The 25,477-nt window shown below is 36.7% G+C and overlaps 1 protein-coding gene across 3 annotated transcripts in view; it reads right to left on the bottom strand.

Annotated features, from left to right (window-relative positions):
- FZD3 (frizzled class receptor 3) overlaps nt 1–25,477 on the bottom strand; it is a 92,484-nt gene that overhangs the window by 39,252 nt on the left and 27,755 nt on the right. For 2 of the 3 annotated variants that reach the window (XM_060153609.1, XM_060153608.1), the window contains exons 3-4: nt 23,872–24,068; nt 16,783–17,800 (exon numbers count right to left, since the gene is read on the bottom strand). In XM_060153609.1, the coding sequence (XP_060009592.1) occupies nt 16,783–17,800; nt 23,872–24,068 (1,215 nt within the window). Of the gene's footprint in view, nt 1–16,782; nt 17,801–23,871; nt 24,069–25,477 lie in introns of those variants that run through there. The other variant, XM_060153610.1, reaches the window with a different exon arrangement.

The following is a 25,477-nucleotide window of genomic DNA, read 5'->3' as shown; positions in this document are numbered from 1 at the left end:
AAAAATTTTTCATTACAAAATGCTGTCTTATATTGAGGCTGTGGTCATCTAAAGCCCACATAAAAATAAACTATTGGGTTTCCCTGGTGGCGCAGTGGTTGAGAGTCCGCCTGCCGATGCAGAGGACACGGGTTCGTGCCCTGGCCTGGGAAGATCCCACATGCTGCGGAGCGGCTGGGCCCGTGAGCCATGGCTGCTGAGGCTGCGCATCCGGAACCTGTGCTCCGCAACGGGAGAGGCCACAGTGGTGAGAGGCCCGCGTAACTCAAAAAAAACCTTAAAAAAACAAACTATTGATCGGGCTCATGCAGAGTCTGTCATGTTGATAAGTGCTAACAGTTCTGGAATGGAGGTCTTTGGATTCCAAATTTTGTGCCCTTATTACATACACTACATAGGCTTTATCTGCCTTTACTGTTATTCTGCTTTGAAAACTCACATACTCACCTTATCAGATATAAAGACCTATCAGAATTAAGACCTACAGTAATTAAGACAATGACAGAAGATCAAGACAAGGATAGAAAACAGACCGTGAAACAGCAAAATAAGTTTCATAGATGGAAACTTGATACTGTCTGACAGAGGCAGCATTACAGATCAGTGGAGAAAGGATGGACTAGTCAATAAATAGTGCTAACTAGACATCTACATATTTTAAAAATGATATTGCCTCCTCACTCCAGATCTGAAAATAAATTCTATAGACTAAAAATCCAAATCTGAGAAGAAGCAAAACTTTAAAACTGTTAAAACAAAGAATTTTTTTTAACAAGGTAAGCTAACCCACCATCTATTTTTAAAAATTTATTTATTTTTATTTATTTATTTGGCTGTATTGGGTCTTCATTGCTGCACGCCGATTTTCTCTAGTTGCAGTAAGCGGGGGCTACTCTTCGTTGCCGTGCGTGGGCTTCTCATTGCGGTGGCTTCTCTTGTTGTGGAGCACGGGCTCTAGGGGTGGGGGCTTCAGTAGCTGCGGTACATGGGCTCAGTAGTTGTGGCGCACAGGCTTAGTTGCTCTGTGGCATGTGGGATCTTCCCAGACCAGGGATCAAACCTGTGTCCCCTGCATTGGCAGGTGGATTCTTAACCACTGTGCCACCAGGGAAGTCCCAAAGGAGAATATCATTTACAACCTTTGGGTAGAGATTTCTTAAATAAGACACAATTTTAAAAAAAAGAAAAAGAATATATATATATTAAAATTTTAAACTTCTGCACATCAAAGGACACCATTAAAACAATGAAAAACCAAAGTTAGATGATATCTGTAATGCATAAAACTGACTAAGAAATTATAATCCAGAATATATGTGTGTATATACAAGTAATTCACAGAAGAGGAAATCTAAATAGCTAATAAGTTATTTAACTTATTGTAAGTTATATAAGAAGTTCAATCTCACTAGTAATCAGGGAAATACAAATTAAAATAGCAAAGAGGACTGCCAATAAGATTGACAAAAATTTAAAAGTCTGACAATTGGTATCAATGTGATGGTGAGGATGTAGAACAATGAGAACTCACTGTACTTTCATATGTGGTTCTAAATTGGGACGACTTTGGAAAACAATTTAGCAACATCTGGTAATGCTGAAGATTCACAAGATCCAACAGTTCCATTATGAGTTATACATTCTAGAGAAACTCACATGGATGTGCAATATTCACAGCAGTATTATTTATAATAGAGTAAAAACAATGTGCAACCTAAATATCCATTAAGAGTAAAATAGATAAACAAATGTGATATATTCATACAACAGAATACTGAACAGCAAAGACAGCAAATCAACACATACTGTACATATTACCATAGATAAATCTCACAAAAAGAATGAATGACAAAAGCAAGCTGCAAAAATACATACAGTTTTGACACTGTAAAGTTTTTAAATACTTCAACTAATATATTGTTTAGGTAAATATATAAATGAGTAAATATATAAGTAAATACACACTGGATAATGATAGTTTAGAAGGGAGATTCAATCAGGGAGGGGGACCTGGTGTTTTGTTATTGTTTTATTAAATGAGTGATAAATCTATTGTTCAATGTATTATTCTTTATAATATACATGTATATGACATACAAAAATACATATAATACCTGTATGTCCGAAACAGTTATAATACCTTTTAAAAATAAAGGACAAAAAGGAAGTCAAAGGCTTCCCTGGTGGCGCAGTGGTTGAGAGTCTGCCTGCCGATGCAGGGAACACGGGTTCGTGCCCCAGTCCCGGAAGATTCCACATGCCGCGGAGCTGCTGGGCCCATGAGCCATGGCCGCTGAGCCTGCACGTCCGGAGCCTGTGCTCCGCAACGGGAGAGGCCACAACAGTGAGAGGCCCGCATACCGCCAAAAAACAACAACAACAAAAAAAGGAAGTCAAGACTCCTATAATTTCAAAATACTTTGTTCCTTTCAGAGAGGCAATAATTTTGAAATTAAATTGGCACTAGGTAGGGTAGAGAACTAATTAGTAATTCACCCCTTTAACTAGATCTTTATCAATCTATCTTCCTTCCTTTTACTTCTAAGTTTATCTTCTGCCATCCTTGGCCCACTGATTTATTTGTAACCCTGTGAAAAATATGTACAGTAAGCTGGTATTTCAATTCCCAAGCTTTCCTTCAATTAATAGAGGAAATGATAAAACAAACTCCACATTTCAAATATTTTGCAAATAATCTCATTTTCTTTTCCAAACACAAAGACTACCTTAAAAGAATGCTTTCTTCTAAATTCAAGAATGGCTAATGGCAATGAGGAAAGGTAAACAATTTAGATCCTAATTAACTTTACCAATGACTGCTGTAAAATTCTGGGTGATGTCAACTTTTAGATAAATAAAAAATAAAATTTAATGATTAAAGAACAAATTTTTATCCCATTATTTAAGGGACACACAACTTTCCAAGTGACAGACTAGTCAGGGAAGATGAGAAAATGGCTTCAGTAAATGGACAGGAAATAAAGGAGAGCGTGTCTGATTAGAAAGGAATTGGTACAGAGCATATATACTCAGAAGAATAACCATAGAATATTAACATCTCAAAGATTTATCATGACATCTGGATATATTGTGTCTATTATTTAATTAACCTCATGGAAAACTCACAAATTAGGTAAGAAAAGGCTTAAAGCCAAAATTCACTCAAGAACTTAAAATGAACACAGAAATCATAGTTGTCTCAATTCTATTCCTATGCTTTGATGACATTATGAAACAGAAAATTCTACTTCTTCGGAAGTTACATTTGATTAAGCAAAGGACAACATCTTGAACTTTCATCCTAATTATACTGAGGGAAAAAATGATCATTACTCTTATGTCACTTTAATCTTAAGAACTAGAAATAGCTAGAAAATGGAACATTATTCTGCACACATACTTTACAATAATGGATGCAATAACTGGGAAACAAATAATTTAAAACTCTGTAGAATTTATGCTTAATCTTGATGCACACAGAAAACTCTTAATCAGAATTCAAAGGATAATGATGCTCATTCATCTGTGAAAAGCATAACCTTTTTTTTTGGATTAAAGTAATAAACTATTGTTTTTCCTCAAACCAAATCAAATTAAAGGTAAATCATATTGAAAAGTTCCATTCTCTCTTCTATATATGACTGAAGAGTAACAAGTAAAAATTTTAAAAATTAGTTTGTTATTAAGTATAGAATAATGAAACAGAAAACATGGCTTAGACTTTCCTAAGCATTACAACAAAAGATCAACTTCCGGGCTTCCCTGGTGGCGCAGTGGTTGAGAGTCCGCCTGCTGATGCAGGGGACACGGGTTCGTGCCCCAGTCCGGGAAGATCCCACGTGCCGCGGAGCGGCTGGGCCCGTGAGCCATGGCCACTGAGCCTGCGCGTCCGGAGCCTGTGCTCCGTACCGGGAGAGGCCACAACAGTGAGAGGCCCGCGTACCGCAAAAAAAAAAAAAGATCAACTTCCTCAGCCCGGAAAATTTAGGGGACAGACCATGTTCAGAAATGAGTTCTTTGAAACTCCACAAAATTGTCCTGTAATCTCATGATTTACAACAAGAAAATAAGATATTAAAGAAAAAAAATTGAAGACAAATAAATGGAAAGATATTCCATTCTTATAGATTGGAAAAATTAATATTGTTAAAATATCCATATTGCCCAAAGCAATCTACAGATTCAGAGCAATCCTATCAAAATTCCAATGGCATTTTTCACAGAAATAGAACAAATCCTAAAATGTGTATGGGACCACGAAAGACCCAAACAGCCAAAGCAATCCTGAGAAAGAAGAACAAAGCTGGAGGCATCATTCATGCTGTCTGATTTCAAACTGTATTACAAGCTACACTAATCAAACAATATGGTACTGGCACAAAAACAGACACATAGATCAATTGAACAGAATGGACTCCAAAAATAAACCAGTGCATATATGGTCAATTAATTTCTGATAAAGGAGCCAAGAATACACAATGGGGAAAGAACAGTCTCTTTAATAAATGGTGTTGGGAAAACTGGACAACCACATGCAAAAGAATGAAACTGGACCACTATCTTACACCATACACAAAAATAAACTCAAAATGGATTAAAGACTTGAACATAAGAGGTGAAACCATAAAACTCCAAGAAGAAAACATAGGTGGCAAGCTCCTTGACATCAGTCTCAGTAATGATTTTTTGGATCTGACACGAAAAGCAAAGGTAACAAAAGCAAAAATAAACAAGTGGGATTACATCAGACTAAAAAGCTTCTGCACAGCAAAGGAAACTACCAACAAAATGAAAAGGCAACCTCCTGAATGGGAGAAAATATTTGCAAATCTTACATCTGTTAAGTACGAATATTGAATCATTACGTTGTATACCTGTAACTAATATGTTATATGTCAATTATACCTGAATCAAAAAAAAAGAAAAAACTAATCTCACATTCAACAATACTTGAAATAATAAAACAATTTGCATCTTAGGAAATACAGGCACAACCAAACTTTCTAATTTTTTTTTTTTTTGCGGTACGCGGGCCTCTCACTGCTGTGGCCTCTCCCGTTGCGGAGCACAGGCTCTGGACGCGCAGGCTCAGTGGCCATGGCTCACGGGCCCAGCTGCTCCGCGGCATGTGGGATCTTCCGGGACTGGGGCACGAACCCGTGTCCCCTGCATCAGCAGGCGGACTCTCAACCACTGCGCCACCAGGGAAGCCCTGGGCTCTTTTAAGTATACTGTGACTTACTTCTCAAAACAACCTTATGGAAAAACAAACTCTGGAAATACATACAAGAAACCATATATGGTGGTTACTGGTAGAGATGGAGAGGGGGCAAAAATTGAGAATATGAGGAAAAAGAGTAGGAATAATGCTTCACAATATATATTTTTAACATTATAAACATTACAAGTCACCTATTCAAAAAATTAAATTAAAAAACAATCAGAATTTTAAAAAACCATAAAGAACAAGAGGCCTATGAGAAGAGTAATAAAAGGGGGGTGGGGAGGGCATCTGTCAGTTGTTCTAGATCATCAATTGGTATCTGATGCAGCTGATTATAGCATTAACCCAATTTTGGTCTATATATACATTTTGCTGTATTTTTTTTTCTACAGGATTTTAGATGTATTTCCAAATTACACATTGTTACTGGTATTTTATAGAAACAATATTTGTTTAGCTGTATATATATGTTCACAACTTTATTTCCTCATCATTCCTTCTTGCATCTCGTACTATCTATGAGATCATTTTCATTCTTCTTGAAATATAACCTTTAGAAGTTCTTTTAGTACAAGTCTTTTGGTGGTAAACTCATTTTGTTTATATGTAAATGGCTTTATTACATCTTTGTTTTTGAGAACAAATTTGAGTTTTCCAGAACATGCAAAGATGAAGTTTGCAGTGCAAGATCTTTATTAGGGAACAGTATCTGTGAAGGAAAGAGTGGAAGCAGGATTGGGCAGAAGAAAATGACCTGCTGTGCATTCTCAGAAAAGCCTTTTGCCAAACTGGTAAGGAGTTGTGGAGTGAATAAGGACCTTCAGAGGGTCCCATGCTGGGCCAATGGCCAGGCCTTCTTAGCCCACCTAACAATCGCTGGTTGCAGGCCACCCCAGATATGGCCTGACCTCAGATAAAGCAGCTCTCTGCACCTGAAGGGTATCTGCTGACCCCACTCCCTGCAGCTGAGCAGCATGCCTTTCTTTAAAGGGCATCTGGCAATGCATCCCCAGGTCTACCACAACAGTTTTACAAGGTACAAAATTCTGGTTGAAAAGTTTGTTTTTGTTTAAATATTTATTGGTTGCACCAGGTCTTAGTTGCGGCAGGCAGGTTCCTTAGTTGCGGCATGCATGTGGGATCTAGTCCCCTGACCAGGGATCGAACCCAGGCCCCCTGCATTGGGAGCGTGGGGTCTTATCCACTAAGCCACCAGGGAAGTCCCTGAAAAGTTTTTTTATCTCAACATTTAAAAGATAACATATCGTCTTCTGGCTTTCACTGTTATTGTTAAGGACTCTGTTGTCATTCTACCTGTTGGTCTTTTTTAGATGATCTGTCCTTTTTTGAGACTGTTTTCAAGATTCCTATCTTTGGCATTCTACAGTTTCACTGAAGTGTGGATTTCTTTTTATTTATCCTGCTAGTGGTATACAGAACCTCCTTGGTCTGTGAATGCACAGGTTTAGTAGTTGTGGAATATTTGCAGCCATTATCTCTTGAAATATTGTCTCTCCTACATTTTCTCAATTCCCTCCTCCTGGAACTCCCTCCTGGGACTCTAATTATATTCCTATTAGGCCTTCTCATTCTGTCCTGCATTTCTCTTAACATCACTTTCATATTTTCCTTGTCTCTCTTACTGCATTCTGGATACCTTTATTTTCACCTACTACTAGTTCATTAAATTTCTCTTCAAACAGCAGTCTAAACTGCTGTTTTATATTTCAGAAATTCATCAATTGAGTATATTTCAAAAATTATCTTTCTAGATGCTTAATTTTTTAAAAATCTTCTATCCCAAGTAGTTTCTTGTAGATTTGTAATCTTTGTGACTGTATCTGTTATTTCCATAAATGTTACACACTTATCTATTATTCAGTTTTGACAATTTCAGTATCTACAGTTCTAAGTTTGATGCTGCTATATCCAATGACTCTCAGTCATAGTGGCTTGTTTTCTCATGTGTTTGGTGTCTTTATTTTGTGAGCTATTTGGTTAATCAGTCAGTGGGAATCCTGGAGAAAGAATTTGTTCCAGCTGATTGCCAGGAGGTACAACTAACCTGCAAACACTTCAGCCTATGACCCTGATGATTTAGGCTAACAAGGGAGTTCTGGCTCCCTTTCTCAACTTCCCAGCTGGCCCAAGTCTCAACTTCCGCCACCGTTAGCAACCACACTTCAGTTACCTTTCCCGTCTCATTCACCTAATTGACTCTGTTTGACGAGTTGACAATTATTGTGCTGGTTCCAATTCATAATAATTTTTGAACTGGAGGACTCTTTGGAGATCTTCCCAAAGAGTATGTAAGACCTGTCATGCCTCAAAGAGTGTGTTCTTTCCAGATTTTACTGGTTCAGACTTTAATTGTTGATGCTCCTATTCAGACTTATTGTCAGAAGTCATATTGTCTGAAGAAACCTGACTGTATTTTATTATTTTCCTAATGTTCTACTTTAAGACAAACTTCTTAGCTCTTTCTTCAGCGAAGTTACAATATTAATGAACTCAATGACCTTAACACAGCTTAAAAAGTCACTGATAGAATGTTTGTGATTCAGTAGAGGAAATAAAATGGAAGATTTCCCATTTGACATGATCAGGTAGGTGGTTAGTAGTCTCTGGAATCAGAAATACAATTCACACCCCAGCTCTAGCACTTACTGTAAGAATTTGGATAAGTTGGGGCTTCCCTGGTGGTGCAGTGGTTAAGAATCCGCCTGCCAATGCAGGGGACACAGGTTCGAGCCCTGGTCCGGGAAGATCCCACATGCCGCAGAGCAACTAAGCCTGTGCGCCACAACTACTGAGCCTGCGCTCTAGAGCCCACGAGCCACAACTACTGAGCCCACATGCCACAACTATTAAGCCCATGCGCCTAGAGCCTGTGCTCCACAACAAGAGAAGCCACTGCAATGAGAAGCCCTCAAACTGCAATGAAGAGGAGCCCCCGCTCGCTGCAACTAGAGAAAGCCTGCACGCAGCAACAAAGACCCAACACAGCCAAAAAAAAAAAGAAAAAGAATTTGGATAGGTTGTATATAATTATGAGACTCATTTATAAAACTGAATACAATCTAACTTAGTGGGCTACTGTTAGGATTAAAGGAAATAATGTGTATAAATTTGCTAAGTACAGGACCTGATATATAGTACATACTTAATAACTAGAAGCTTCTCGGATTATTGCTTCTATTTTACTATTCCCATAAACTACTCAAATTATTTCTTTAAACTGGTGTGGTGATAACTTCAAAGACAACTGTAAATAAGATTTATTGGCATGTCTTTATTATAGTGATGTACTAGAATTTATTTTATTATCATGATATAATACCAGATTTTATTGAATATTTTTAATACCATTATGTGATACAGTAAAATGATGATCCTCAAAACTCAGTAATGAGAATGAAACAGTGACAATTTCCATGGGACAGAAAAGTGCCAGAGGTTATGAAAGAATTCTCAAAGGTGATAGAGAACCACTGTTATGAAGGAATTCTCAAAGGTGATAGAGAATAACGCTTGCTGTAGTTCACGGGTTGGCAAACTACAACCTACAAACCAAATGTGCCCCAATTACGTTACTGTAAACAAAGCTTTATTGGAATACTTCCATTTGTTTACATATTGTCTATGGCTGCTTGTGCATTACACCAGCAGAGCTGAGTAGTTCTGACAAAAACTACACGGCTGGCAAAGCCTAAAATATTTACTATATGACCTTACAGAGGAAGTCTGCTGTGCCCTGCTGTAGACTGTGGCAAGTACATTGAATTTTTTTCTAAACATGTGTAAACCATTTTATACCCGATATATCTGCAGTTAAGACTTAAATTGAACTCATGGCTTAGGCTATTTATTCTGTTTAGCAGACGCCAAGATAATAGCAACTTGTATGTTTTAAAATATTAATATTTGGGCTTCCCTGGTGCCGCAGTGGTTTGAGAGTCCACCTGCCAATTCAGGGGACGCGGGTTCGTGCCCCGGTCCAGGAAGATCCCACATGCCGCGGAGCGGCTGGGCCCGTGAGCCATGGCCGCTGAGCCTGTGCGTCCGGAACCTGTGCTCCGCAACAGGAGAGGCCACAACAGTGAGAGGCCCGTGTACCGCAAAAAAAAAAAAAAAAAATTTATCCCAAAGTGCCATTTCACAGCATTTTACAACCTGTACATAATAGTATGAATAGTTTTTTAAATAAATTTCTTTAATATTCTATATTTCTAAAATATATTATTTTAAAATATTTTCCTACAAGAGACTTAGAATATTTTTTCAGGAATTCTCACTCTTTCCCTCTATTACAGACACTAAAAAATTTTGAGGAAAAATTAATTTGGTGCTAGGAAGTCACAGGCAGGATATTTACCACTTTAAAGATTAGTAGCATAAAAAAAGATAAGTAGTATGTACTATATATTTTATACAGAATTATTTGTTGTCAGTAATGTTGGAACTGCAAAACACACCCATTTCCTTATTGTCCTTTCATAAACAATGCTGATTCCTTTTGGAATTGTCTGGTAAAGGGAAACACTCTTATCAGAAAATGAAGCTAAAATTGTTAAGTTAGATTTGATGTTATTCTGCTATTTTTGTACGTTTCTGAATCAAGATTAGATAAACAACAGATGGGTTGCCTTGTGTGGCTGAAAGAATACAAATAATGTTTTTTTAATTCTACAAACGGCTCTAATGTGAATTTGACAGTCTTAGCTAGGCTGCTTCTATTATGCTAACACATTTATTTATATTTTGAAACACAGGTTCTAGTATCAAAATTCCTTGAGATATACAGCATTGGATAAGATGGATGAAAAGAGATGGAAAAAAAATGAAGGGGCACTTTAGGAAAGGGAACATGTTTTTTTGAAAATCAATGTTTAAAGAAAAAAATGATGATTCTAGTACAGAGTTTAAGAACAATCCTTTTTTAAACCTCAGGAATTATGTACTTGTAACAACAGAATACTGAAATTTTTCTTTGTGCAAGGCATTCTAGTAGGAGGTTTAAGTTTATTTTCTCATTTAATCTTCTCTGCCACCCATGAGGTAGATATTACTATATTTAACATATTATTTCCTACATTTTACACGAGGAAACTGAGGCTCAGAGTGTTAGAGACAGGACTTCAAAGCTCATGTTTTTAACCAGTATTTTACATGTGAATGGTTTTCCAGAAATATCAACAAACTTTGAAACTTGTAAACTCTTTCATAAAATGCTTTGAGCCTCTTAGAAGCCCCTGAATAAATAAAGGGAATTACTTTTAAAGAAAAAAGAGAAAAAGAACGCTAAGTACCTGGAAAATTACTAATGTGTTATTTAAATAATACATAAAAATAAATAAATACATAAATAAATGATTAACATATAAGATGAAACACAGTCTAGGAATAAACTTTACTGATTTTAAACTGTGAAATATACATTATTCTGAAAACTCAAGCTATATTTCACAATTAATTCTTGATTCAGGCATTAAATATTACTGTCTCAAGTTTCATTTAATATGCACTTTTTAAATAGACTGTTCTTGAAAAAATAGTTGGTATAAAGTATTTTAAAATCCAAACAGCAAATTTCTGTTTTCAGCAAGGACACTCATTTTAAATATTTTAAAATACTTTACACAAGCCCATTTTTCTTCAAATTATGGACTTAAATACATGCAATTTACATTAAACCCAATTGGTATTTTGAAACAATGTGATCAACTACCTCACAAGCTGATTTTTCAAATGTTTTAAAGCTTCAGTACTATAAGAAATGACTATAAAGCAACCTCACTGATTTTCAAGTAAATATATATTCAAATATTACGTTCTCTAAGTCACCCGAGGAGGCTACCTCAAATATAACATCATTGCTTAACACATTTTAAAAACTTCTCATTAGGAATTATGATCAGAACCTGCTAAGCATTCTTTTAGGTATGCTCAGTAATAGCAAATCTTGTTCAATTATGTATGGATATTACTTCAAATAGAAATTTAACATCTCTAATGCTCAATTCAAAAGTCTATATAAGATTCCCCTAAAGTAAAATTCTGAATGAAAGTTAGTATTAAAATTCTAGTATTTGAAGGCTTCCCTGGTGGCGCAGTGGTTAAGAATCCGCCTGCCAATGCAGGAGACACGGGTTCAACCCCTGGCCCAGGAAGATTCCACATGCCGCGGAGCAACTAAGCCCATGCGCCACAACTACTGAGCTTGCACTCTACAGCCCGTGAGACACAACTACTGAGCCCATGTGCCACAACTACGGAAGCCCACGCTCCTAGAGCCCGTGCTCTACAACAAGAGAAGCCATGACAATGAGAAGCCTGTGCACCTCATCGAAGAGTAGATGCCGCTCGCCACAACTAGAGAAAGCTCGCGCATAGCAACGAAGACCCAATACAGCCAAAATAAAAACAAATAAATAAATAAATTTATTTAAAAAAAATTCTAGTATTTGAGTTCCACTTATATGAGGTACCCAGAGTAGTCAAATTCATAGAGACATAAAGTAGAAAATTGGTTGCCAAAGGCTCGGAGGCAGGGAGGAATGGGGAGTTACTGATTAATGGGTGCAGAATTTCAGTTGAGAAAGATGAAACTTCTCTCTCCTTACTTCAAAGATACCATGACAGAGGTTTTTTGTTTTGTTTTGTTTTTTTGTGGTACGCGGGCCTCTCACTGCTGTGGCCTCTCCCGTTGCGGAGCACAGGCTCCGGACGCGCAGGCTCAGCAGCCCTGGCTCACGGGCCTAGCCGCTCCGCGGCATGTGGGATCTTCCCGGACTGGGGCACGAACCCATGTCCCCTGCATCGGCAGGCGGACTCTCAACCACTGCGCCACCAGGGAAGCCCAACAGAGGGTTTTTACAGGAGGATATACCAGCCCTTTCAAAGAACAGACAGACCCTATTTATTGTAAAAACTGTTTCAATGAATAGAAGAAAAAAACCTCATTTTATGAAGCTATTATAACCTTGACACCAAAAAGGAAAAGGACAGGGCAAGAAAAGCAAAATGACCACAATCTTTCTCACTCATGAGTATAGATGGAAAAATCTTAAATAAAACATAAGAATTGGAAAGCAAACAAGATATGAATTTGTCCTTATTTGCACACAAGAGGATTTCTACAAAGAATATCTAAGAGAACCGATATGCAGTTAGAACTAATAGAAGAGTGTAGCAGGGATGCTCAGTATAAGGTCAATATGCAAAACTCAGTGGCATTCTTTTTTTTTTTTTTTTTTTTTCCGGTACGCGGGCCTCTCACTGTTGTGGCCTCTCCCGTCGCGGAGCACAGGCTCCAGACGCGCAGGCTCAGCGGCTATGGCTCACGGGCCCAGCCGCTCTGCGGCATGTGGGATCCTCCCGGACCGGGGCACGAACCCGTGTCCCCTGCATCGGCAGGCGGACTCTCAACCACTGCGCCACCAGGGGAGGCCCAAAAAATCAGTGGCATTCTTGTACACCAGCAATAACCAAATGAGAAGTGTAATACAGAAAAGACCTCATTCACAATTGCAACAAAAACTGTATGGTACCTATGAACAAATGAATGAATACATACATAAAGAAAGAAACTAAAAGATACTAAAACTCAGTATTACAAAGATAGCAATTTCTCCCAGATTCATTTAAAACCTAAAACAATTTCAATAAAAATCCAAAGTGTTTTTCATGGATAAATTATTCTAAAATTCATATAAAAAAGTGCCAAGATGGTTAAAATAATTTTGAAGAAGAATAAGGTAGAGGAAATGTGGAATTGTTACAAGGTTATACAAACAGACCAGTGCGCAAAAGAGAGAGCCTAAAAATGGAACTTGTATACTATAGCCGTTGCATTACAGTTCAGATGGGCTATTTGATAAATGTTGCAAAAAGCATACTGCTTATTCATATGAAAAAATAAAATTATGTTACTCATAACATACATAAAAATAAATTTCAAGGGATTAGAGCTATGAATCAAAACATCAAATTTTAAAAACTGCTAGAAAAAATATGGCAGACCATTTTTATGACTTTGAGAGGCAGGGAAGGATTTCTTAAAACACAAAAGGCAAAGAAAACACAAAGTGAAAAGACAAGGTACACAGCAGAATAAGAAACCTGCAATGCAAACAACTGACAAAGAATTAAAATAACAACAAAAGGCAAATAACCTAACAGAGCAATGGACAACAGTAACAAATAGGCAAATCACAGAAGAGAAACCCCAAATAGCCAATAAAAATATGAAAACATACTGAACCTTATGAGGAATAAGGGAAATAAAAATCATGATAGACTTGAGATATTGTTTCAAAGGTTGGCAAAAAGCTAAAAGTCTGAGAACACCAAGATGGGGAGAAATGGGGAATTCATACTCTATACTGGGAGTGTAAATTAAAATAACCACTTGAGTTGAAGATGCATATATGTTACAATTCCACAATTACACTTTTGGGTATACAGCCCATGGAAATTCTTGGTCATGTACAAGGAAGACAGGTATTACAACAGCAAAAAAACTTGAAAACTATATGTCTGTCCATCAACAAAATAATGAGTGAACAAACAGCAGTATATTTATAGATTAGATTACTGCAGTTAAAATGGACAAGTTAGTGGTACACATATCGGCATGCATATTCTCAAAAACTTAAAACAAATATAGCATTTCCTAAAGTTTGGTATTGGATGGTTTAAAAAAAATTTATATATGTATGTATGTATGTGTGTGTATACATATCAATAACAGCAGCAACAATAAATGAAAAAAATGAACAATAGAGCTAACATTTGAGCACTTACTATGTAGAAGGCACTCTTCTAAGTGTTTGCATGTAGACTCCTAAATACAACCCTAGGAGACAGATTCTACTACTATTTGTATCTAATATGATTACTCTTTCATTACTATTAGATTCTATTACTCATTTTACAGATGAGGAACTGAAGTAGAGAGAGATGAAGCTGATCTAAGGTTATAAAACTAGTAAATAATGAGAGTTAGATATGAAGCCAGTATTCCTAACCCAGACTTTACAGCTTAATAACTATGCTACTGTTATTATACCATTCTCTATTCTTTTTAGGATGTTGGAAATCCAACATTATTTCTGTAAGTTGGAAATAAAAAATCACTTTTAACCTATGACTATAAAGAGATGCATACACACACACATTTTTGTGCAACTCAAACTGGTTCTAAAGATGCTAAAAGAATTCTAGGAATGTCTTGAAGATAGCAGCAGCCCAACTATTCTAATTTACTAATTTACATGTTTGAGGTTTGGTATGTTTCAGATCATTATTTCAGAGCCAAACATTATTTGTTCAATAGCCCTAAGACAATATATATTTGGAATCCTAGAAACCTTATATTGAGACGCGCACAATGTAATTCAACCATCTCTTTCACTCTCGTTAGGGGCAAAATTTGATTACTTAGCTTCAGGTCTGAAACCTCACATTAAGAGTTTTAATAAGTAATTCTGTCAAGAAGTGTAATACAATTTCAATTATTCATTTTTTCTGGTCTTTCAATTATGAGTTGGTTTTTTTTAAAAGCCAGTAGCTAATATGGCTATACATATACAATAAAAGATACAATAAAAATTAATTTTGTATTGGATTATTTATACCACAAAATAAAAAAGGGGGAATTGGCATTCTCAGTCATCAAATATTTATGAGCATTGACTATGTGCCAATCACACACTCCTTGTCTGCAGTACCACTGTTACCATTTCTTAAAAATGTCTTTTCGGGGCTTCCCCGGTGGCGCAGTGGTTAAGAATCTGCCTGCCAATGCAGGGGACACAGGTTCGATCCCTGGTCCGGGAAGATCCCACATGCCACAGGGCAACTAAGCCCATGCGCCACAACTACTGAGCTTGTGCTGTACAGCCTACAAGCCACAACTACTGAGCCCACGTGCCACAACTACTGAAGCCCGTGTGTCTAGAGCCCGTGCTCTCCGTGACAAGAGAAGCCATGACAATGAGAAGCCCACGCACCACAACGAAGAGCGGCCCCCGCTTGCCACAACTAGAGAAAGCCCACACACAGCAATGAAGACCCAACACAGCCAAAAATGAAAACAAATAAATTTATAAAAATAATATATGTATTAAAAAAAATGTCTTTTCGAACTTCCCTGGTGGTGCAGTGGTTAAGAATGTGCCCGCCAATGCAGGGGACATGGGTTTGAACCCTGGTCCAGGGAGATCCCACATGCCATGAAGCAACTAAGCCCGTGTGCCACAACTACTGAGGCTGCGGGTCTAGAGCCTGCAAGCCACAAGTACTGAGCCCACGAGCCTAGAGCCCGTGCTTCGCAACAAAAGAAGCCACCGCAATGAGAAGCCTGTGCACCACAACGAAGCGTAGCCCCTGCTTGCCACAACTAGAGAAAGCTTGCGTGCAGCAACGAAGACCCAATGCAGCCAAAAATAAATAAATGAAATAAATAAATTTATTTTAAAGAAGTCTTTGCTTCTCAATCTACACATTCACATTCTCAATGCCATCATCTACTAACCTACAGAACGTGCTTTCAAAAAATATGAAAAAGAAGTTCTTGCTTTCAAAGAGTTCACTGTCTAGTAGGGAAAAGAGACAAGTAAACGTAAGTTATCTAAAATGCATAAGTACTCTAATAAAGGTATGTAAAAGGTATTAGAGAAACATAAGAATTGGGGGAGATGAAAGGGTGGCTGGTGCACTTTGAGAACAGGGAAGCTGGAGCACAACGAACATGAGACACCAAGTGGAGGCAATTCTTTCAAGAAAACTTGTCTTAAAAGAAAGAAGAGAGGATAATAGCTAGGAGCATAGGTTCTAGAGAGGTTTTAAGATGAGAGAGATAAATACTTAGCATCAATCCCTCTAAACTGCTTTCCTTGTTCCACTCCTCTCCTAGAACTAAATCCAAGCAGAGTGTGAACAAGTCACTTAGTAATTCTAAGCCTCAAATGAGACAGATGTTTAAGAACTCTAAATTATAGAGGGAACCTGAATAAATGATCTCTAAAGTCCTCTCTAGATCTAAAATTCTATGATTATTTGATCTCTTTAAACTCAAAGGTAAAACACTTCAGTATGCCAAAAAGAAAAACCAAGACTATTTAAGAGATGAACTTGTTTGTACAACTGTGTCCTATTTTTTTTTTGCAAAACTGTTAAAACAATCCTTATTCTGAATATCAGTAAAATTTCCACAGAAAGACACTGCCTTTTAATCAACAACTTCCCCTCAAACCTGTAGACTTCTAAATAATCAACAAGCAACTATTTTGCGATAACAGAAGTAAAGTGCTTAAAAGCCCACAGCTTGAACTTGTAAGAGTCATCTTTTAAAAGGAAAATGTTTATAGAAACATGTGTATGACATTCTTACTACAATAAATTTGTTCATTATCTTCACTTTAAAATTTTAATGTACAGGTCGTTCATGAAGAGTTAAAAAAAAAACCAAAATAACAACAACAAAAAAACAAGCAGCTAAGATTAGCTCTTTTCACTGTCACATATTCTGAAATTTAGAACAAGGTTTCCCTTACCTGATATGGACATGGAATGTGATATTCTCTGCAGCGTTCTTGTATCCATGTTGTTTCCCAGATGCCACGGTAAGCTTGCTCATAAAAGTAGCATCCAATTACAACCAAGAGTGGTACAAGATAAAGAATGCTGAAAACACCAATCCGGATCATAAACTTCACCAGTTTATCTTGGTTCTCCTTTTCTAATGGAATCTCAATTCGAACTCTGTTTAGGGATATGATGCCGGCTAAGAGAAGTGAAACCCCAACTACCACATACAGGCAGAGGGGTGCAAGAACAAAATACCTCAATGAATCAACATCGTAGAGGCCAACAAAACACACGCCACTGATATTGTCACCTTCAATTTTATTCATCGCTAAAAGGATGATAGTTAGAGTTCCAGGGATGCCCCACGCGCTGGCGTGAAATAGCAATGCCTTCTTCTCAATAGCTTCACTACCCCACTTTGGCACAGCTGCCAAGAACCACGTGATGGTAAGAATTACCCACCAAACGCTGCCAGCCATAGTAAAAAAATAGAGTACCATAAAAAGCATGGTACAGGCTTTATTATGAGATCCTTGTGTCACTGTGGAAGCCTTATATTGTGCAGGGCTAGATGCATTGCAGGCTACTCGGTCCTCAAGCAAAAACCCAATAAAGAAAATTAATGATACCATCATGTAGCAGACTGCATAAAATATAATAGGTCTTTCAGGATAACGGAATCTTGTGACATCAATCAAAAAAGTTAAAAAAGTAAATAATGTGGCAGAGAGGCAAATGATTGAAATCAGTCCTATGAAATATCGAGCAAATGAAAGTTCTTCTCTCCTAAAGTACATATTTGGACAAGGAGGTGAACAATCACGCACGTGCAAAAAAGAATAGCCAAGATCAGGATCAATTTTCAACTCTCGGGGACACCAAAAACCATAGTCCCTCTGCACTGCCACTGGGGCTCCTTCAGTAGGATCTCCAGCTAAATTCAGATCCACAAGTCGAGGATACGGCTCATCACAATCTGGGAACCTAAAAATACAAGACGAGAACCATTTTTACTTATTGGGAACCTAATGATCTGGATTTCCAAATTTAGCACCTGTGGTGTATTCTTATGTCCTTGGAGCACATTACAATTAAGTGGAAGAAATAATGCAAATGGTCATATTTTGTTTGTGGGTCATAAAACTAGATTTTACACAGCTGACAAAAAAAATGAAAAATTTATACTTAATTTTGTTTTGGCTTCAAAAAGATTACTCTTGATTAAAGTAGTCAGGCATAGCCATCAATAAATAGTGTATTTACATACTATTTATTTAGGACACACAGTTTAGAGCAAGATTTCAAAATATAAATTAAAAAATATATATATATAATAAATATACATTAAAAAAAAGCTCCAACAGAATAGTAGCTAAAAGTTACTTCTTTCTAAAGTTTAATTACAATATAGTCCTCAATTTACCCTAGACTCAAATAGAACTTTCTTAAAAATAAGTGTTAAAAATCTTCCCTGATTGCATGGCCCAAAGTGTTCTGAGTTAGATTAGCACTAAAAATCCTTACAAGTGGCTTAGTTTTAGATCTTTTCTTCCCATTTAAAATTCACTCTCTGCTTACCATATTGGTTAATTAAAGTCCTCCTAAGGTCTCTAATGTCAACTAGTTCTTTCCTACCACTACTAATGTCTCTCCAATCCACTGCATTCTCTATTCCAGTTATTCTCAAACACTGACATGCATGAGAAAAACTTAAGGTCATTTTAAAATACAAATTCTTGGTCCTCACCACCTCAAATCTTATTTCAGTATGCCTGTGTTAGGGCCAAAGAAATCTGCATTTTGACAATTTTCCAGACTTGAGAAAGCGTCATAACCATAGTACAGAAAAAACAGGGCTGTGCTGCAGACATACACTATTGAGAGTACTATTCTCATGAACTTCCTGCATCTTCAATTTTCTTGCCAGCATCAGTTTCTAAGCCTTCAGACTCCCACCAACTAGATATTTAGCAGTTATATGCATCAAATAGTTTCCAAGAAACTACCACTGATATTATGTTTGCCATATATATGTATAACCTTACACTGAAGCTGATTAATCTTTTATTTTCTAATACAAACCATTTTCTTCACAGGGCTTGGATTATAAAGCCAAATGACAGAAACTTACTGCATGCAGGCATTTACTGGAATTCTACAGTATGCCAGGGCTTTAACAGAAAAAGACCCCAAAACCCAGGATCTCTATCCTTGAGTCCAAAAGGAGGCAAAAACTTGTAAACACAACACAAAATACAGCAGTGTGATATATGAAGCAATCAAAACTTATATAAAATATAAAAATGATATAAAGAAGGATTAATTATTTCAGGGGAAGAGGTTATGAAAGACTTCATAGAGTAAGACCCTCAACACAGGATCTCTGAATCAGTATTTGCCAGTATTGGCAGTATGGCAATCAGTATTCTAGCAAGAAACGGGAACAAAGGCACGAAGGTTTGAACAGGGTGTGTTTAGCATTGCTGGGGCATGAGGAGTGCATGAATTGTGACAGGAGATAAGGTTTGGAGAGGTAAGCACATTCCAGAAATATATGTGCATGTATGTATGTATAAACATTGATATAAATATATCAATGGCTGTATCTGTATATCCAACTGCCAATTCACCATATACACACCCCTCACTCTTTAACCCTCCCAAAACCAAACACTTGATTTCCACTCCTTAGTTTCTCCATTTCCACAAATGGTAATCCCATTCTTCTAGTCGCTCAGGCCAAAAACCTTACAGTCCTCCTTGAAACCCCTTCTCCCTCATATCCACCTCACAACCTACCAGCACTTCCTGTCATTCTACTTTGCGATGTTTCCAGAATCTGACCACTTTCCATTTCATCTACTGCGGCCACCCAGTCTGAGCCATTAGTACCTCATCCCTGGACTTGTGGAGTGGTTTCCAGTTTATCTCCAACTCCACACAAGAGCCAGAGTGATCCTTTAAAGATATGTCACTCCTGTGTTCATGATCATGTCTCTTCTGCTCAAAATTCTAATGGCTTCCCTTCTCACTCAGTCAAATCCAAATTCCGTAAAAGAGCTCTAAAGACCCACCCCCAGTCCTTTTCTGATCTTATTTCCTTCCCTTCTCCCTTACTCACTTGGCTCCAGCCTCTTTGGTGTCCTGTGAATATACCAGCATGCTTCCACTTCAGAGCCTTTGCACTTGTTGCTCTGCTTCTTCTGCCTGGACTGTTCTTCCCTAGATATCTATATAACCTGTTCTCTCATTTCATTCAGATTCCTGTCTCACTGCCTCCTTATTGAAAAGGACTTCCTCAACATCTCCATAGAAAATAGAGTCCTTCTGCTTCCCCATATTGTATCACTATCACCTAACTCTATTCTTTCTTATTAACATTCATGACCATCTGACATTATCTATTTATTTATCTCCTACTACTACCACCACAACTAGAATTTTAGCTCCATAAGAACAGAGACTACGTTTTGTTCACTACTCACCTTCACTATCTAGAATAGTGTCTAGCACACAGAAGACATCCAATTAATATTTGCTGAATTGATGATAAATTGAATAAATTTATCATATAGCCCTCATATAGTTGAATAAATATATTCATATAGCCCTCACCAAGTAATTAGAAAGATGACTAGAAGGAGTGTGGAAGACACTTGAGCTGGGCAAAAATGAGAGCAGAGATATCAGTTGAGCCATAACTAAAACCAGATAAGGCAGTGAGAATGAGACAGCTATGAAATTATTTAGATTAAAGCAACAGCATTTATAACTGACTGGATGTGGGAGCTTACTTAGGTCAATGAAGGAGGACTATGCCTTCCAGGAATAAAAAAAATGAGCAAGGAGTAAAATCAATTTTAGACATGTTAAAATTGAGGTATTTGAGACAAATTCAGGTTACCAGTGGCTGCTGGATATGCAGATTTGGAACGTAGCAGAAAGATGCCAAGGCTACAGATTTAGATTTAGGATCCATCAGCATATGAATAAGAATTAAAATCAGTGAGATGGGATTATCCAGGGAAAGCATGCAGAATCAAAAAAAACAGGAACAGAACTCTAAGAAACATCAGAAAGAGGAAGAGGATGCAAGAAAAGAAATTGAAAAGGGCTGGTCTGAGATGTAGCAGACCACAACAGTTCACGCAAAATGGCCTAACTGGATTTTCAGGAAAGGAGGACAGGCTAAGGTTGGGGGGAATACGGGTCAAATACAGAAAAAAGGTGAAATATGGGTTTGAAATGAGTGACATAGATTTGGCATAAGTGCTGAGGAGAATGAACAGAAATTTTCCTGTTGACCAAATTGGAAACTGACCAAAGACAAAGAGCAAATAGAGTTGCTATGGTTTAAAATGTCTATGAATAGGAAAATGGATAAGCAAAATACAGTATATTTATACAATGGAAGACTACTCAGCAAGAAAAAGCACTAGTGATGAACACAAGAACATATTAATGAGTCTTGAAAATAGAGCAAAGAAGGGCAATCTCAACCTGAGCAAAAGAAGAGTTACACAACAAGTACATATTGTATGACTCCATTTGTATGAAGTTCTAGAATAGACAAAGTAATTATTGATACTTTGGAAGGATGTTAAACAGTAGTTTCTTCCAGAGGATGGTATAGACAAGGATTGACCATCAAGGAGCATGAGGTCATGAGGTAATGGTAATGATGATGTTCTACATCTTTCTGAGGATTTGGCTTACTCAGGTGCAGGCACTTGTCAAAACTCAGATATCTTTAGATTTGTGCATTTCCTTGTAAAGTTTTAAACTGAAAGAAAAAACTGTAGACAAATGTTGAATTCTAGTTAGTGAAAGACCTGATAAAATATTTGTGAGGGCAATAACTGTTGTCTCTAATTTACTTTGAAATACAAAGAATAAGGTAGATTAATGGATCAATAGAGGGATGGACAAATGTGAAAAGCAAACATAATAAAACAATGGTAGAGATCTGGGGTAGTTAAAAAAAAAGTTGCTATGGTTTAAATCATTAAATATGCAGCATAATTAATTTGTAAGAAATTAGTTGAGCTGGAGATCTGAACAAGTACAGTGGAAGGAATGAGTTGAAACTGCTAGCAAAAGTATTACTTTATGTGATGGACCACAAAGCTTAACCTAAGTAAGAAAATAAGTAAGATCAAGAAGGGAGCTATAAGGGGCGTGGGGGAGAACCCAAAAGTCTGAGGGTGTCCATGAAGTTGAAAAACAGGTACAGTAGGAACAAGGATATGAGAGATGTGGAAGAATGAAATGTTATTATGAAAGATTGGTTTGCCAGGATTTAAGAGTTAGACAATCCCAGGCAATACTGAGGACATAAAACAGATTTAACCCTATCAAAACAAATAAACATAGATCATAATGACACTTCTGTACTTGTATAAAACCTATTAAAATAAAAAGACCACTAAACAATAGGAGTTAGATACAAAAAACATAAAATAGGGTTCCTGCCCAGGTAATTCATAACTGTTGTTATAAATACCAAGAAATCTACAAACTTCTGAAAGCGGGACTATAAATATTACCAGGTTTTGGGGAGAAAGTGGATGAAGGGTTTGATGGGGTAGATAAGAGAGTGTGTTAAATAGGTGGGAAATAGAGCAGACAAATATGAGAAAGCAAAATGCCAGTGAACTGACTACAAGTAACTAATACATGTTTTATTAAGTTCTTCCATCTGTCAAATGAGAGTAACAACATGTGCCTTTCACCTGTCTCCAAGGGCTACTGTCATATGATAAACAAATTAATTTTAAACATGAAGGAGAAAAAAGTGTTCTGTGCAGCACTGCCCATAATAGCAAAAACCTAGAAGTAACTTAAATGACCATCAGTAGGAGATGGCTAAATAACTATAGGATGGTAATACAATTGGCCATTATACAGCAATTAAGAGGAATGAACCAGAGTTACAGATATAAACACAGATACATGTAAAAAAAATTTAATGTTGTTTATGGATATGTATATATGTAGTAAGAGTATAAAAACAAAGATAGGAATGATTAACAACAAATTCAACATAATGATTATCTCATCTCTGGGGAGAGAAGAAGGAAATGCAATCAAGATGGGTACTAAGAAAGGAAACTTCAACTCTATCTGTACTGTTTTATTTCTTAAAAAAAGAAATCTGGGGACTTCCCTGGCAGTCCAGTGGTTAGGACTCGGTGCTCTCACTGACAGGGCCCTGGGTTCAATCCCTGGTTGGGGATCTAAGATCCCAAAAGTCATGTGGTGCAGCCAAAAAAAAAAAAAAAAAAAAAAAAAAAGGATAATCTGAAACAAACATTGCAAAATAGTAAGATTGGACAAAGCTAGGTAATAAGAGTTATATAAGTGTTCATCTTATTCTTTATCCTTGAAACTCTAAGAATACAAAAGGCACAACATTATTATACAAGAAATACAGTATTACTACTGTATATGTTATTACTAATAATAATGTTCTCTCGTACCAATCTATAACACTGTCTGGTAAATATCCTCAAACCTTTAGGAAATGCTTACAATCTATATATTGGAAGTGATTTGAAAAGTATCTGACATTTTCTGGGTCTGGGTATATTAATACATGACAAAAACGGAACTGACAGGACTACTGTAGTCATTAACACATTTAAATCATAAAGATATTTGAGTCCCATTAAAATCATTAAACATATTTAATAATGAGGTAACAAATGATTATATTCTCTATATTTTCTAATTTTTTAATAAATGGCATTACTTTTATAACCAGAAAAAATCTGTAAGGGAGAGAAATCAACAAGCAATATCTTGATTATGTTTTTCTTAATTTGATTATTTAAAAAATTTCTTCATAGAATGTTTTTCTTTTCCCACCTTTTTCATTTAGTGCTTCCAAATTCCTAAGGAAATGAACAGCTCTGAGGCCATGAAACTGCTGTTCACAATTATGACTAATATACACACTTCAAAAAAGTTCTTAAAAACTGATGAACCAGAAGACAAATAATTTTAAATATACTGCAACATAAGTAATGGTCCATGAAAAGCTATGATTTTCGCACCTACTGCATTCCATATCTTCAGGCCAAGGAACACCAAACATCTCCATGAGCTTCGAACACTCACTGTAAGCCCGTTGACAGAGCCTACGGCAGGGAAGTGTGACACGTCCGTATTCCATACAAATAGGAGCGTAGAGTGCACAAAGAAATGGCCGGAAATCCCGAGAACAATCCAAATTCACCATAGGGTGGAATGGCTAGGAGAAAGTTAAAATCAAATCATTAGATAAAGAGTTGCATACAAGTTAAAGTTTTCTACATATAATACGGCAATATTCTTTTTTTTTTAATCTGTTTTAGAAGATTTCTGAAGGCAATTAAAATTTTCTAAAGGGGAGGGAGTTTGTTTTTTTCAACGAAACCCTCTTAGCCCTATCCCTGGAGATTCTGATTTGGTTAAGTATGAGGTGTATCCCAGAATCTATACATATTTTAATTGTTACAGGTGATATTAATGAAAAGGCCTGGCTGAGAACCATTAACAACAATATGATGCATTTTACATAGAAAAATCCACAAAAGATATGTGTCAAACGCTCAGAAGTGTGATTAGTGCTTGGTGATAGGATTACAAGAGATTTAAATTTTCTTCTTTTTATGTATTTCAATTTCTATATTTTCTTCAATTGACGTGTATCAATAGGAGAGAGAGGACAAGAAGTGAAAGGAAAGGGTGGGGGAGGAAGAGAAGTAGTTATACACAGTAGTACATATTTTGAGGGTGGGAGGTAGTAAGAGATCTCACTTTGGTCTTACATTTTCTTTTTCTTTGTACATTAAAAAAATTCTTTTTAAAAAACGGGAGTTCTTTCAACTCTGAAATCACATGATGTAAACAGAGCTCACAATGTTAAGCTGATATTAAGGAAACAAAAAGAAAAAACAGTGGCCCCAAACATAAAACCATACTAAAATCATCATTATAACCATAGGAATAGATTAATTATCCCAAGAAATGTGCATCTAGGCTTTTGACTACCAAATATCTTTTCCACTTGTTTATATAACAGTTTCAGAGTCACTGCTGATTTTGAACTGATAACAGATGTTCTCACCACCAGGCCTTTCCATTAAGACTCAATCAACTTATTTCTACATCGATATAAAACATTTTCCAGAGTCCTTCTATACACAACACAGTCAGAAAACCAAGTCTCTTAAAGAAACTGGTGTCAAAGAAGTTAACTATAATGGATGTGATAACTGATATATAACAATAAACTATATGTGACTATCACTTCCAAGTATGAACAGGTAATTTGTGTTAAATCAATGTTTCCATCAAGAACAACTTCAAAATACAGGAAAGAAAGTTTTAAAAATACCTATTTAAAGCTATTAGAGAAGTAGTGAAGGAAAAGAACTAGACAGACCAAGAATCTAGAGAGCTCGGAAGCATGGAGTGGTGGCCTGATAAGTGCAGCCACTTTTCCAAGGAGGTATCTGTTGAATCTGGGTATAAGGCAAGAAGCTGAGAATCAAGCCTAGGCTTGTGCTAGAGAACCAAGAAACCAGCAGAGCTCTGGTAGTCTTGCAAGACTAGAAATAATACATGTATATGTATAACTGAATCACTTTGCTATACACCTGAAACTAACACAACATT

Source organism: Lagenorhynchus albirostris, chromosome 7 (assembly GCF_949774975.1).
Source record: "Lagenorhynchus albirostris chromosome 7, mLagAlb1.1, whole genome shotgun sequence".
NCBI lineage: Eukaryota > Metazoa > Chordata > Mammalia > Artiodactyla > Delphinidae > Lagenorhynchus > Lagenorhynchus albirostris.
This window is presented reverse-complemented; position numbering and strand designations above follow the sequence as displayed.